At 40.0% G+C, this 15,519-nt stretch overlaps 1 protein-coding gene across 7 annotated transcripts in view; it reads right to left on the reverse strand.

Annotated features, from left to right (window-relative positions):
* FOXJ3 (forkhead box J3) overlaps window positions 1-15,519 on the reverse strand; it is a 176,230-nt gene that overhangs the window by 40,093 nt on the left and 120,618 nt on the right. For 6 of the 7 annotated variants that reach the window (XM_032247161.1, XM_032247154.1, XM_032247158.1 and 3 more), the window contains one exon: window positions 2,545-2,646. The exons of the other annotated variant lie outside the window; for it this stretch is intronic. In XM_032247161.1, coding sequence (XP_032103052.1) covers window positions 2,545-2,646 — 102 coding nt within the window. The remainder of the gene's footprint in view (window positions 1-2,544; window positions 2,647-15,519) is intronic. 7 annotated transcript variants of the gene reach the window in all.

A 15,519-nucleotide genomic window follows, 5' to 3' on the forward strand; every position in this document is an offset into this window, starting at 1 on the left:
TCAACTTGAAAGCCTAGGGTGTTTACCATGGCTCTCTTTTCCTCTGAAGAACACAAACTACAGTATCTGTTCTTCCTATTCTGTGAGACTGTTGAATTTGGCTAGCAAAAAACTACTTTGTGTCTGAGCCCTAGCACACACAGTTACGAGTCAGCAAATGCCTTAAGTGGATACTGCTTATAAAAAGTTGAATTTGGCCAGGCGTGATGGTTCACACCTGCAATCCCAGCAGTTTGGGAGGCCAAAGTGGGCAAATCACCTGAGGTCAGGAGTTCGAGACCAGCATGGCCAACATGGCAAAGCCCTGTCTCTAATAAAAATACAAAAATTAGGCCGTGCACGGTGGCTCATGCCTGTAATCCCAGCACTTTGGGAAGCCAAGGTGGACAGATCACAAGGTCAAAAGATCGAGACCATCCTGGCTAACAGGGTGAAACCCCATCTCTACTAAGAATACAAAAATTAGCCACGTGTGATGGTGCACTCCTGTGGTCCAGATACTCGGGAGGCTGAGGCAAGAGAATCACTTGAACCCTGGAGGAGGAGGTTGCAGTGAGCCAAGACTGTGCCACTTCCCTCAGCCTGGCGACAGAACGAGATTCTGTCTCAAACAAAACAAAACAAAACAATACAAAAATTAGCCAGGCACAGTGGCAGGCACCTGTAATACCAGCTACCTGGGAGGCTGAGGCAGGAGAATTGCTTGAACCCAGGGGGCAGAGGTTGCAGTGAGCCGAGATCATGCCACTGCACTCCAGCCTGGGTGACAGAGTGAGGACTTGCCTCAAAAAAAAAAAAAAAAGAAAAGAAAAAAAAGGTTTAACTCACCCCTGAGACGTGGGTCTGCAAGCCCGGGCTGTTTGGTAACCCCAAGCTCCAATTTTTGTCTTCCTAGTTGATTGACTGCTCTAGGCTACTGCTCTCTGTGTAGCCCCTATGTCATGCACCAGGAATCAGGAAATGTACCAAAGGAAAATTTACAGAACTTATCTCAACGTGTTTACCTCTTCTCTGGGATCCTGAACTGTCTTAGTTTCTAATACCTCCCTCTTCTTTTTTTTAATCAAGGAGGTGGGAGGGGAGAGGTGTGTGGCTATGTATATCTGGTATTTTACACAGATAGGCAGAAAGATTAATCTAATACTAGTATTCTGTCAAATCTGGATGCAGAAATCCAAAACCTTCAGCTCCTTTGACATCCACATTATTTGGTCATAGGTCATAAAGTCCCAGCATTACTACTTCTTAATTGTTTCCTAATAACCACAACTATCATCTATGTTTAGGTCCTCATCATCACTCAGACTACTGCACAGAGCAGTATTAGGTATCTCTGATTCTAATTCAACCACTTCACCAGAAATTCTCATCTAGCTGGTCACCATTAGAGATCATTTTTTAAAATACATATTTCTGGGCCCTATTCATAATGACAGAATAACTGATTTGGTAGGACTGCAATGGAATCCTGGGATTACCACCACTACCACCACCACCAATCCCCCCACCCTCTCCGCCATAAATCCTCTAAGTGACTATGATGTAATTTATTCCAGAGACTGTCACGTGAGAAGAATCATTCCTTTATGCCTAGGTTGCCAGTTTCCTTTCTGAATTGGAAATCTTGACTATGTCAGTCTGATTATAATCTGTCTTCTGTTTATCTACTATCTTTCTACAAGTAAAAGGATCCTATGAGTGCCATATTAGTGCAATGATACATGTGTATGTGTCCATATTTATGTGTGTGCGTAAAGTGGGAGAATAAAAGTCAGAGAGAGGGAGGGAGAAAAAGAGGGTGAAACCCAAAGGGAGAAAATGAAAACAAGACTGAAAGAGAATCTGAGCGTAAGTATGAGAGATGCATGGCTCTGAAGTACTCATGGTCTAGTAGAGAAGAAAACAGATGCACAAAACTGAATTCATGAACCTCCCAGAGTCTTTTCAGGGTTTTGAGATATAAGATTAAGAAACCGTCTTACAAAGAAGAGACATTTGTATCGCACTAGGTATATAATAACCCATCACAAAGTTGTGACTCAGTCATCGAAATGTCACAAACTACCATACACTGTTTCTGGCTATGTTCCTAGACTTGAATATCATTAGAATAGGCAGACTACCATCGCAGTGAACTCTATGATGCTGTCCACTTATTTATTTTACTGGATTCTGTTAACTCCCCCAAATTTGACAATCTTTTTTTTCAACCACTTATTTGGAGAGGTAATTAATAAGTTTGAAACAAACTGATTCAATAAAATGCTGGCTCACAAATTCTATCAAGAGGAACTGTGAGAGCCAAGAATTTTTAAATGAGTACAGAACTTCTCAATAAGCACCTTCCAATTTATCCTGAGAGATATTTTGTTCTAAATTGTGCATATCTCAAAAAATTCTGAATTTAGCCTTCAAGCTACCATGTATAGGGTAGACAAATTTATATAATCTTTAAACTCAATATAGAATTCTATCATTATTACAAAAGCAAACTAAATGCACTACTCAATGACATTTCAATAATGTTTAAAAAAATGAAATTACTTTGTTAGTCACAGTGTTGATTGCCAGAGTTGGAGAGGCACTTCCAGAAATAATACACTCCATTCCCAAAGAATCTGAATCTATGCTATATGGAGTTGAGGCCTAAAATACAAGAACAAAATAAATAATTATTAGCTCATATATCCAGCAACTTTAACACAGTTTGAAGTGATCTCATCAAATTATCAAACGTTCAGTTTTGTGCTTTGTTTCTGAAAACAAATTTAAATCACTAGTGAAACCTCTTCTACTACATTTTAGTATGCTACTAACCTAATATTACAAAGTCCTTTGGCATGGCTACTCCCTAACAACTCTCTTAACAGACTGCAGGATAGGCTGGCAAAAATAAATAAACTTCTGTAGTGAAAACTGCTAATGATCCCCATATCCATTCTCCCCTCATACCTTTCAGTAATAGATCTTTACAGTATCTACTCATGTCTGCACAGCTACAGACTACCGTTCCAGATACAAGAGCAGCTAGTTGTGGCCATGTGACTAAGGTGTAACCAATGGGATGTGAGTAGGAGTGATGTGTATCACTTCTGGGTCATGTCTTTGAAAGAAACTTGCTTGCCCACCATTCGTTCTTTCTCTCTTATTGAAGGCTGTGAGACAGATATGGTGGTGGTGATCTTGCTTAACCACAAACAGCTGAGGATAATACCCTGGGAAAATACTGGAAAAACAAGATCAGAAGGAACCTCGACATCTGAATGACCTTGTGGAACAGAGCTATTTATATCTCTGATCCACCCATCATCAGCTTGGTCTTCTACCTGAGGGAGAAATAAATCTCTCTGGTTTAAGCCAGTTGAGATTTTTAAAACTTTTTTATTCATTTTTATTGATTTATATTAGATGTACATATTTTGGGGATACATGTGATAATTTAATATAGTCATATAATCAAATCAGAAAAATTTGGGATATCCCCAAACTTTATCTTTTGTTTATATTGGGAATGTTCAAATTATTCTCTTCTAAGCTATTCTGAAATATAGAATCAATTAATGTTAACTATAGCCACCCTATGGATTTATCAGACATACGGTCTTATTTCTTCTTCTTCTTTTTTTTTTTTTTTTTTTTCCCGAGATGGAGTCTTGCTCTGTCCCCCAGACTGGAGTGCAGTGGTGCAATCTCGGCTCACTGCAACCTCCATGTCCCATGCTCAAGCAATTCTCCTGCCTCTGCCTCCCGAGTAGCTGGGACTACAGGCGTGTGTCACCACACCTAGCTAATTTTTGTATTTTTAGTAGAGATGGGGTTTCACCATGTTGGCCAGGTTGGTCTCAAACTCCTGACCTAAAGGACTCAGCCTCCAAAAGTGCTAGGATTACAGGTGTGAGCCATCAGGCCCAGCCAGGTTTTATTTCTTCTATCTAAGTGTATATTTATATCATTAACCTTTCTTCACCTCCCTTCCCCCTACCATTCCTGGCCTCTGGTAATCAGCAATCTCCTTTCCATCTTCATGAAATCCACTGTTTTAGCTACCATATATGAGTGAGAATATGCAATATTTGTCTTTCTATGTGTGTACATCCACTATAGTTTTATTTTTCTTCGTCTTCTAGAGCAACTGAACAATCTCTTAAATATACTTCATATGCATTGTTTAGAGTTAACATGGGTGTCAAAAACAATAAAGTTTTCTGCTATTAGAATTTTGAATACATACATTGTGATAGCTCATCTCTCTCTCCTAAGAAATGGTTTTTTATTGCTTTACTGAGCCCTCAAAAGTTTAACTTCAATGGTAAATGTTAAAGAAGGGCAAATGGAAATAATTTACGGTTCTGATGCTAGTTACCTTATATTCTCTCTTTGGTAAAAACTACTTGTCTCACACACGATCCTAATTGTGCATGCATTTTTAAAAGATCATACCAGATGAGCAAGAGAGCAATTTTACCAAGACAAATTTCTGAAATTAATCTATCCTTTAATCCCTCAGCATTTCCTTCATTGGATAATCTAATCAACCTTCGGACAGAGAAAAGGGATCTTGATTAAAATGAAAAAAAGAAAAAGACCAGTACAACCCCTACAAGCTAGAATCCAGCACTTAGGTGCTGGATACACATTGAGAGCAAGGTGAAATAGAAGAGCTATAAAAACAACTCTATTTATACCTCAGTTTTAGTGCCAGCCAACCAGGCTATAACTAACACAGAAGATTACTTGAGAAACATGCAAATCTCATGTTCACCTAACTCAACTCAGTCATCTCAGTCTAGACTACTGGTTCACTAATCACTCTTTCCTTCTGGTAGGAAAAGGGAAACTTGTGTTACGTGATTTCATGCAAATTACTAGAACTTTAGGCTTATTTTCTCATCTATAAAAAGAGAATTATGCTATTTCCTTTAGACGTCTGTTAAGAACATTAATAAAATATTTCATGTAAAGCAGTTAGCACGGTAACTGAAATACACAGTAAGTACTGGCCACCATGATGACCACTAGAATATACCCTTGCTACTGATGCCAAGGATCTGCTGATACAAAGAAATACTCATTCCTCAACAATATACTAGCAAAGCATATTCAACAGTTCATTTAAAAAATTCACCATGATCAAGTGGGATTTATCCCTGGATGCAAGGCTGATTCAATATACATGCATCAATAAATGTGATTCACCATATTAAGAGAATGAAAGACAAAAAGGATGGACAAAAAGAATGATCATCCCAAAGATATTTTAAAAAGCATTTGACAAAATTCAATATCCTTTCATGACAAAAACACTCAACAAATAAGGTATAGAAGGAACATTCCTCAACACAATAAAGGCCATATATAGAAAGCCCATAGCTAACATCAAACTCAATGGTGAAAAGTTAAAGGCTTTTCCTCTTAAAACCAGGAATAAGACACGGCTGCCTACTCTCACCATTTCCATTCAACATAGTACTGGATGGCCTGGCCAAAACAATTAGGCAAGAGAAGGAAGTAGAGATGCTCTTCGACTTATGATGGGGTTACGTCCCAATAAACCCATGATAAACTGAAATGCACTTAATGTACTTAACTTACCGAACATCACAGCTCAGCCTAACCTACCTCAAACATGTTCAGAACACTTAACATTAAGCCACAAATAGGCAAAAGCATCTATTTTATAATGAAGCGTTGAATATCTCATGTAATTTATTGAATACTGTATTGAAGGTGAAAAACAGAGTGGTTGAACAGGTACTCAAAGTATTGTTGCTACCAAATATGAATTGCTTTTGCACCATCAAAAGTAAAAAAATTGTGAGTCAAACATTCTCTAAGTCAGGTACTATCTACAGAAGGTGTCTAAATAGGAAACAATGAAGTGAAACTGTCTCTGCTAACATGCTCTTATATAGAGAAAAAGACTTCAACAAAAAACAGAACAGTTAAACAAATTCAGCAAAGTTGCAGGATAAAAGATCAACCTATAAAAATCAGTAGCATTTCTATACACTAACAACAAACTATCTAAAAAAGCTATTAAGAAAACAAATTTGTTTTTTCTTTCTTCAAGATGGTAAAGGGATTAACATGCCCCTCCCACTTGGAAAGACAAAATCATGTGTAGAGATTCATGCTGTGAACTTTTTTCCTAGAAGTAACACAGGAACAGAAAAAACTTAAAGAAACCACAGACCCTCTGAAAGAAGTGATGGCCAGCAGCCTATACCATGAAGCAAGGAGAAAACTGTGTCTGTAGAGCTTGAGTGGGAAAGAGGCTTCCTCCATGACACATACTCCCACTGGGGAGTCAAGCCAATGGGGAACGCCTTAACCCCACTCAGGTATAAAAAAAAAAATACCTTAACCCAATTCAGGCCAAGGGGGAAAGCCTTAACATTACCCAGTGCTGGAGCTCACTTAACACTGGGGAGAATACCAGAAGCGGCATCAGGACATGCTTTGTACCCATTCCCAGACTCCAGCAGGGACAGAGGGAAGCCATTCCTCATCCTACTGCAGGGAAGACCTCAGCTAATTCAGGCAGAGGTCACAAGTTGAGAGAAGCTCCCAACTGAGACTTGTGATATAATCTTGAGTGCAGATGGACTCCCTTGGCCAGAACCAAGGGACAAGTGGGAAGTGTGCTATAGCCACAGGTGCAGGAGCTGGGTGTCCCTGCTCTGCAGGCAGACCTGGAGGGACACGGCTTGAAAACTGGTTTCTGTCTTGGCTGGGAAGGCTTATAGCCTGAGGCAATTTTGAGTTCTAAGTGCAGGCTGCCTACAACCCAACTAGCTGCCACTAGTGGAACACTGGGTGTGAGACCTGTCTTGCCAAGTGTATGGGAGCTGAGTGGGGCTCACTGCCGTCTGTAACACCTAATGCCCCATGCAGATTATTTTGTGTGTCAGAAGCAGCTGTGCTCCACCCTGGAACATTATCCCTATGGCCCGCCTAATGGGGCCACCACTTGAGCCCACATGTGAAGAGCCAGAATGCAGACTTGCCTGATCCGGCCCCCATCTGGCTTTGTCCCTTGACTCGCCCTGATAGTATAACACAACAGACAGGGACTTTGGGAAGCTCCATGGCCCTGCCTATTGCCTGAGATACCTTGGGTAACATAAGGCAAGCACAAATCCCACCACTACCCCCATAGTTGGTGTTCTTTTGCAAGCAACACTTCTTGAGGCCAACCAGCACAGCGCATTACAACATCTGCAGGCACAATACCACCACCCTCAGGAAGGAGAAATTTTTTGCATGACCTCAGTTAAAGTCACTGCCTGCATCACCCTGGCTAACCAGAAGGTCTTGAGTCTGTCCATGTGCCCATTACATTACTACTACAGTTGGCATGTGAGAAAGCCAACACAAGCTAGCATCTGAGAAAACCAACATAAATCTCAAGGAGATTTCCTTGAGATAACCAAGAAAATCTCATAGTCTACGTAACTCCCTTCCCACCCCCATCAGAGCTGGTGCTGGTACCCGCTGCTGGGAGACTAGAGGAGGGGTCACATCACTGAATTCCTTGCACACATTCCCCAGCACCATCCTGGAGTATAGCAACACCACTGAGTGGCTACGCCCAGAAGAGCAGTAAGCTCCACAGTAGTCTGGCCCTCAGGGACTGCTACTCCTAAGGGAAGAGGCGGGGGGAGGTGTACTACATTAAGGGAGACAAAAGAAAACAGACTGAAGGCCTCGGGTCCTTCAACTTTCCACTTGTAGGAAGTTTCTTTTAGCAGAGAAACAGGTGTAGTGCTAAGCTCAGTGGGGAAAGTTTGTTTGGCTCTGCCCCAATAGTCAGGCGGCCCTGGTGTTCATGAAGCGTCTTCTAAAAGGGAATTTTTTCTCCCTCTCACCCATCACTGCAGACACAGCCGGGGCTTCTCCCACGGGAGCCTGGCATGGGTACATCTGTAGATGCCCTTTCTGGAACACTTTGGGGTAACTGCATCCCTACAGGAGACATGTCCTCCAGGCTCAGGCTTCCATGAGAGGTAGAGTACTAATCCCTCTTTATATGGGACATCACATTCCTGCAGATGAAGAGAGATGCCTGTCTGATCTGAATAGCTGGAACATATGGTCAGGAGTGCGACTGGGAGGTGGCTGTTTTCCTGTTGGCTCAAAGGGGAGCTTTGGTGGTTTCCTTCCTTCCCTTTGAAAAGACCTCAATGCATTTCACTTGAGAGCTTCCCTAAACAGCCTCTGCCAAGGCTGGGAACTTTGTCTGCCATTGGGATACTGACTTTACCACCGCCTTTGGCCATATCTTTGGATATCTCCTATCAGCCTGAAACCCAAACTATCTGAGTGAATAAAGTACTGGTGGAGAAAATGTTTAAATGTACACCACTGAGGAACAAGATTAAGCTTCATGAGACCACTGCCGTTCCAGCTCCACTGGAGATAGTGAACCTGCTCACACACCCAGCACAATGTTACTATAACCAGCATCTGAGAAAGCCACCATACAAAGATTCTCTGTAACCAAGGAACTCCATATAGAGTTTTCACCATGGGAAGCACGTACCCAGAGCCAAAGCTGGATGACAATAAACTATAAACATTAGTTACACCCTGGAGTCAGGGGGCCAAGGCAGAGCCAAGAAATGAAAAGACACACACAAAAAAAGTTGAATCAAAAATAAATTCAAAAAATAATTAGAAGTGGCTCACGCCTATAATCCCAGGACTTCGGGAGGCCAAGGTGGGTGGATCCTTTGACATCAGAATTTCGAGACCAGCCTGGCCAACATAGTAAAACCCCATCTCTACTAAAAATACAAAACTTGGCTGAGCCGGGTGGCACATGCCTATAGTCCCAGCTACTCAGGAAGCTAAGCCAGCAGAATCACTTGAACCCAGGAGGCGGAGGTTGAGCCAAGATGGTGCCCTGCACTCCAGCCTGGGCAACAGAGCAAGACTCCATCTCAATAATAACAGAATTCAAAAAGCTGACTGTGACGTTACTCAAAGAGATACAAGAGAAAAACAAAAATGCAACAGAAATTTTTTTTTTTTAAATTCAAGATGTGAAGGAAAAATTTTCTAAAGAGATAAATATTTTAAAGCAAAACCAATCAGAACTTTTTAAATAAAAGACCTATTTAGGGAACTACAAAAATGTGGTGGAAAGCTTTAGCAACAAATTAGACCACACAGAAAAAAATAATTTAAGAGCTCGAAGACAAGGCTTTCGGGTTAATCTAATCAGAGACAAATAAAGAAAAAAGAAAAAGAAAAGAAATGAATAGTCTACAAAATATATGTATGGGATTATGTGAAACAGCCAAACTGAGGGAGAAACAAAAGTTGAAAGTTTGGAAAACCTATTTGAGGTAACAATTGAGGACAATTTCCCTGGTCTTGCTAGAGATTTAGACATCCAAATACAAGAAGCTCAAAGAACTTCTGGAAGATTCACTGCAAAAAAGGACATCACCAAACGCATACAGTCAACAGGTTATCTAAAGTCAATGTGAAAAAAAAGAAGTCTAAGAGCAGTTAGACAAAAGCATCAGGTAACCTATAAAGGAAAACCTATCAGACGAACAGCAAACTTCTCAGCGGAAACCTTAAAAGCCAGTGGGCTTAGGGTCCTATCTTTACTACTTAACAGAATAACTGTCAGCCAATAATTTTCTATCTACCAAAACTAAGCTGCATAAGTGAAGGAGAAATAACGTCTCTCAGAAAAGGAAATGCTAAGGAAATCTGTCAATACTAGACCTGCCCTACAAGAAATGCTAAAAGGAGTTCTTAAAACCAAAGGTTGATGTGCAAAAGAACAGAAACTCCTGAAAATACAAACTTCACAGGGCTTGTGAAACAATAACACAATGAAGAAAACAAAGTCACTGGGTAACAATCTCACATCTCAATATTAATGTTGAATGTACGCGGTCTAAATGTTCCACTTAAAATATACAGACTGGCTGAATGGATTAAAAAAAAAATCACAAGCCAAATATATGCTGTCTTCAGAAGACACACCTAACATTTAAGGATTCTTAAAGACTCAAGGTAAAGGACAGAAAAAGATATTTCATGCAAATGGAAGCCAGAGGCAAGCAGGAGTAGCTATTCATATATCAAATTAAAAAAGACTTTAAAGCAACAATAGTTAAAACAAACAAACAAACAAAAAGATAGGCAGGTGTGGTGGCTCAAGTCTATAATCCCAGCACTTTGGGAGGCCGAGGCAGGGAGATCACGAACTCAGGAGTTCGAGACCAGACTGACCAACATGGTGAAACCTCATCTCTACTAAAAATACAAAAATTAGCCAGGCATGGTGTCATGTGCCTGTAATCCCAGCTACTCAGGAGGCTGAGGCAGGAGAATCGCTTGAATCTGTGATGCAGAGGTTGTGGTGAGCTGAGAGTACACCATCACATTCCAGCCTGGGTGACAGAGCAAGACTCAGTCTCAAAAAAAAAACGAGCCACCTACGACAAACCCACAGCCAATATCATATGCAATGGGAAAAAGCTGAAAGCATCCCTTCCACCTAAGAACTGGAACAAGGCAAGGATGCCCACTTTACCACTTAGTACTGGAAGTCATAGCCAAACAATCAGGCAAGAGAAAGAAAAAAAAGCCATCCAAACTGGAAAAGAGGAAGTCAAATTATCTCTATTTGCTGATAATGTGATCTTATACCTAGAAAACCCTAAATACTCTTCCAAAAGGCTCTCAGATCTGATAAATGAATTCAATAAAGTCTCAAGTTACAAAATCGATGTACACAAATCATTAGCACTATTATACACAAACAACTATCAAGCTGAGAATCAAATAAAGAACTCACTCCCCCACCCCTTTTATTTTGAGACAGAGTTGCGCTCTCTCAGCTAGGCTGGAGTGCAGTGGCATGATCTCGGCTCACTGCAACCTGCACCTCCTGGGTTCAAGTGATTCTCCTGCCTCACCCTCTTAAGTAGCTGGGATTACAGGCACACACCAACCATGCCCAGCTAATTTTTGAACTTTTAGTAGAGATGGGGTTTCACCATGTTGGTCACGCTGGTCTCGAACTCCCAACCTAATGATCTGCATGCCTTGGCCTCCCAAAGTGTTAAGATTATAGGCCTGAGCCACCGTGCCCATCCTTTTACAATAGCTACAAAAAAATTAATAAACCTAGAAATACATTTAGGCAAGGAGGTGAAACATCTTTACAAAAACTACAAAACACTACTGAAGAAATCACAGATGACATAAACAAGTGGAAATACATCCCATGCTCATGGACTGGAGGAATCAAAATCGTGAAAATGACTACACTGTGCATAGCAATCTATAGATTCCATGCAATTCCTATGAAAACCAACATTTTTCAGAGAATTAGAAAAAACAATGCTAAAATTCATATAGAACCAAAAAAGAGCCTAGACAGCCAAGGCAATTTTAAGCAAAAAGAACAAATACGCATCACATTACCCAACTTCAAATTATACTACAAGGCTATAATGGCATGGCACTGTATGGTATAATAGATACACAGACCAATGGAACAGAAAAGAGAACCCAGAAATAAAGTCAAATACTTACAAACCAACTTATCTTCAACAAAGCATACAAAAACATAAACTGGGGAAAGGATACCCTATTCAATAAATGGTGCTGGGAAAATTGGACAGCCACATGGGCAAGAATGAAACTGGATTCCTATCTCTCACCATTTGCAAAAATCAACTCAAGATGAACTAAAGACGAGGCCAGAAAGTGGCCTCACGCCTGTAATCCTAACACTTTGGGAGGCTGAGGTGGGCAGATCACTTGAGGTCAGGAGGTCTAGACCAGCCTGGCCAATATGGTGAAACCCCATCTCTACCAATAATAGAAAAATTAGCCAGGTGTGATGGTGCATGCCTTGTAGTCCCAGCTACTCTGGAGGCTGAGGCAGAAGAATTGTTTGAACCCAGAGGCAGGGGTTGCAGTGAGCCAAGATGGCGCCACTGCCCTCCAGCCCAGGCAACAGAGGAAGACTCCGTCTCAAAAAACAAAGATGAACTAAAGATGAACTAATACCTAAAACCATAAAAATCCATATGAAAACCTCTTCTGGACACTGGACTAGGCAAAGAATTTGTGACTAAGATCCCAAAAACAAATGCTACAAAAACAAAAATAAATAAATGGGAACTAATTAAACTAAGCAGCTTCTGCACAGTAAAGGAATAATCAGAATAAGTAAATAACCTGCAGAATGAAAAAAAAATTTGCAAATTATGCATCCAATAAAGGACTAATATTTAGGATCTACAAGGAACATTAAATAAATCAGCAGGAAAAAAACAAATAATCCCATTAAAAAATGGGCAAAAGAGATGAAAAGGCAATTCCCAAAAGAAGGTATACAACCAGCCAAAATGTATATAAAAAATTCAACATAACTAATCGTAAGAGAAATGCAAATTGAACCACAATGAGATATCATCCATTTTATCCTAGCAAGAATGGCCATTATTAAAAAGTCAAAAAGCAATAAATGTTGTTAGCATGGATGTGGTGAAAGGGAATGTTTATACAATGTTGGCAGGAATATAAATTAGTACAACCTCTATGGAAAACGGTATAAAGATTTCTCAAAGAATTAAAAGTAAATCTATCATTCAACCCACCAAGACAACTACTGGGTATTGACCGAAAGTAAAATGTGTCACTGTATCAAAAAGACACCTGCATGTTCATGTTTACTGCAGCACAATTCATGTGAAGATATGGAATCAATCTAAGTGCCCATCAACCAATAAGTGGATATAGAAAATTGGTATGTACATATAAACACCAGGGAATACTACTCAGTCATAAAAAAAGAACAAAATAATGTCTTTTGCAACAATTTGGATGGAACTGGAGACGATTATTCTAAGCGAAATAACTCAAAAATCAAAAGCCAAATATCACATGTTCTCACTTGTATGCAAGGCATACAGAGTGGTATAATGGACACTGAAGACTCAGAAGAAGGAAAGCAGGAGGAGGGTGAGGGATGAAAAATTACCTACTGGGTATAATGTACACTAGCTGGGTGGCAGGCACACTAAAATCCCAGACTTCCCCACTATACAATTCATCCATGTAACTAAAAATTGCTTATATCCCTAAAGCTATTGAAATAAAAAATTAAATTTTTAAAAGAATTCCATTTACATTAGCATCAAAAATGCATAAAAATCAATTTAACTAAAAAAGAGAAATGTCTGTATAATAAAAACTATAAAACACTGAAGAAAGACATAGAAGATAGCACAAATAAATGGAAAGATATCCCATGTTCATGTACTGGAAGAATAAAAATACCATCAAAATGTCCGTACTACCCAAAGTGATTTACAGATCCAATGCAATAGTCCATCAAAATTCCAATGTCATTCTTCATAAAAACAGAAAAAAAAAAAAATCTTAAAATTTGCATGGAACCACAGAAGACTCCAAATAGCTAAACCAATCTTGACCAAAAATAATAAATGCTGGAGGCATCCACTCTACAGGAATTTAAAATATATTGCAAAGCTACAGTAATCAAAATTGCATGGCACTAGTATAAAAACAGACACATCAACCAGTGGAAGAGGATAGAAAGCCCAGAAATAAACCCACACATCTAAGCTTAATTGATTTTCAACCATGTTGCCCATAACAGACAATGGGGAAAGGATAATCTCTTCAATAATTGGTTGGAAAAATTGGGTAGCACCATACAGAAGAATGAAAATGGACCGTTATCTCACCCCTATAGAAGAATAAACTCAAAATGGTTTAAAGACTTACATGTGGCTGGGCGTGGTAGCTCATGCCTGTAATCCCAGCACTTTGGGAGGCCAAGACAGATGGATCACCTGAGGTCAGGAGCCTGAGACCAGGCTAGTCAATGTGGTGAAACCCCGTCTCCACTAAAAATACAAAAATTAGCTGGGCATGGTAGCAGGCACCTGTAATCCCAGCTACTCAGGAGGCTGAGGCAGGAGAATCGCTTGAACCCAGGAGGTGGAGGTTGCAGTGAGCCAAGATTGCACCATTGCACTCCAGCCTAGGGGACAAGAGTAAGACTTCATCTCAAAAAAAAAAAAAAAAAAAAAGAAAGAAAGAAAAGACTTACATGTCAGACCTGAAACTCTATAACTACTAGAAGAAAACATAGTGGGTGATATGGTTTGGTTCTGTGTCCCCACCCAAATCTCATCTTGAATTGCAATCCTCATTTGTTGAGAAAAGGACCCGGTGGGAGGTGACTAGATAATGGGGGCAGTTTTCTACATGCTGTTCTCATGGTAGTGAGTTCTCACGAGATCGGATGGTTTAAAGGTTTGATAGTTCCCCCCTCACTCTCTTTCTCCTGCTGCCATGTAAGACATTTCTTGCTTCCCCTTCACCTTCTGCCATCATTTTAAGTTTCCTGAGGCCTCTTGAGCCATGCAGAACTATGAGTCAATTAGACTTCTTTTGTTTATAAATTACCCAGTCTCAGGTAGTTCTTTATAGCAGCGTGAAAATGGACTAACGCAAGTGGCAAGCTCCTTGACACTGGTTTGAGCAGTGATTTCTTGGATGTGACCCCCAAAATCATAGGCAGTAAAAGCAAAAATAGACAAATGGTATTGCATCAAACTAAAAAGCTACTGCACAGCAAAGAAAACAATAGGGTGAAGAGATAACTCACAGATTAGGAGAAAATACATGCAAATAACACATCAGAAAAGGGAATAATATCCAAAATACACAAGGAACTCAAACTACTCAATACCAAGAACACAAATAATAATATTTTTAAATGGGCAAAGAACCTGACTAGTCATTTCTCAAAAGAAGACATACAAGTGCCAACAGACATATGAAAAAATGTTTAACATCTCTCATCATAAGAGAAATGTAAATTGAAACCACAGAAAAATATAATCTCACACCTGTTAGACTGGCTGTTACCAAAAAGATAAAAGACAAGTTTGGCAAGGATGTGGAGAAAAGGAAATCCTTATACACTGTTAGTGGAATTATAAATTAGTACAGCTATTTTGGAAAACAGGATGGAGGTTTCTCAAAAAACTAAAAACAGCCGGGTGCAATAGCTGATGCCTGTAATCCCAGCGCTTTGGGAGGCCAAGGTGGGTGGACCACGAGGTCAGGAGTTCAAGACCAGCCTGACCAACATGGTGAAACCCTGTCTCTACTAAAAATACAAAAATTAGCTGGGTGTGGTGGCACACACCAGCTACTTGGGAGGCTGAGGCAGGATAATTGCTTGAACCCAGGAGATGGAGGTTGCAGTGAGCTGAGAATGAGCCACTGCATTCCAGCCTGGCAACAGAGTGAGACTCCATCTCAAAAAAAAAAAAAAGAAAAGAAAAAAAAGGAAGAAAACTAAAAATAGAATAACAATATGATTTAGCAATCCCACTACTGGGTATATACCCACAGGAAATAAAATCAGTATGTTGAAAAGATATTTGCACTCCAATGTTCACTGCAGCATTACTCACAATAGGCAAAGTATGGTAACAA

The sequence above is a fragment of the Sapajus apella genome, unplaced genomic scaffold, assembly GCF_009761245.1.
Source record: "Sapajus apella isolate SASKATOON/1434 unplaced genomic scaffold, GSC_monkey_1.0 scaffold62, whole genome shotgun sequence".
NCBI lineage: Eukaryota > Metazoa > Chordata > Mammalia > Primates > Cebidae > Sapajus > Sapajus apella.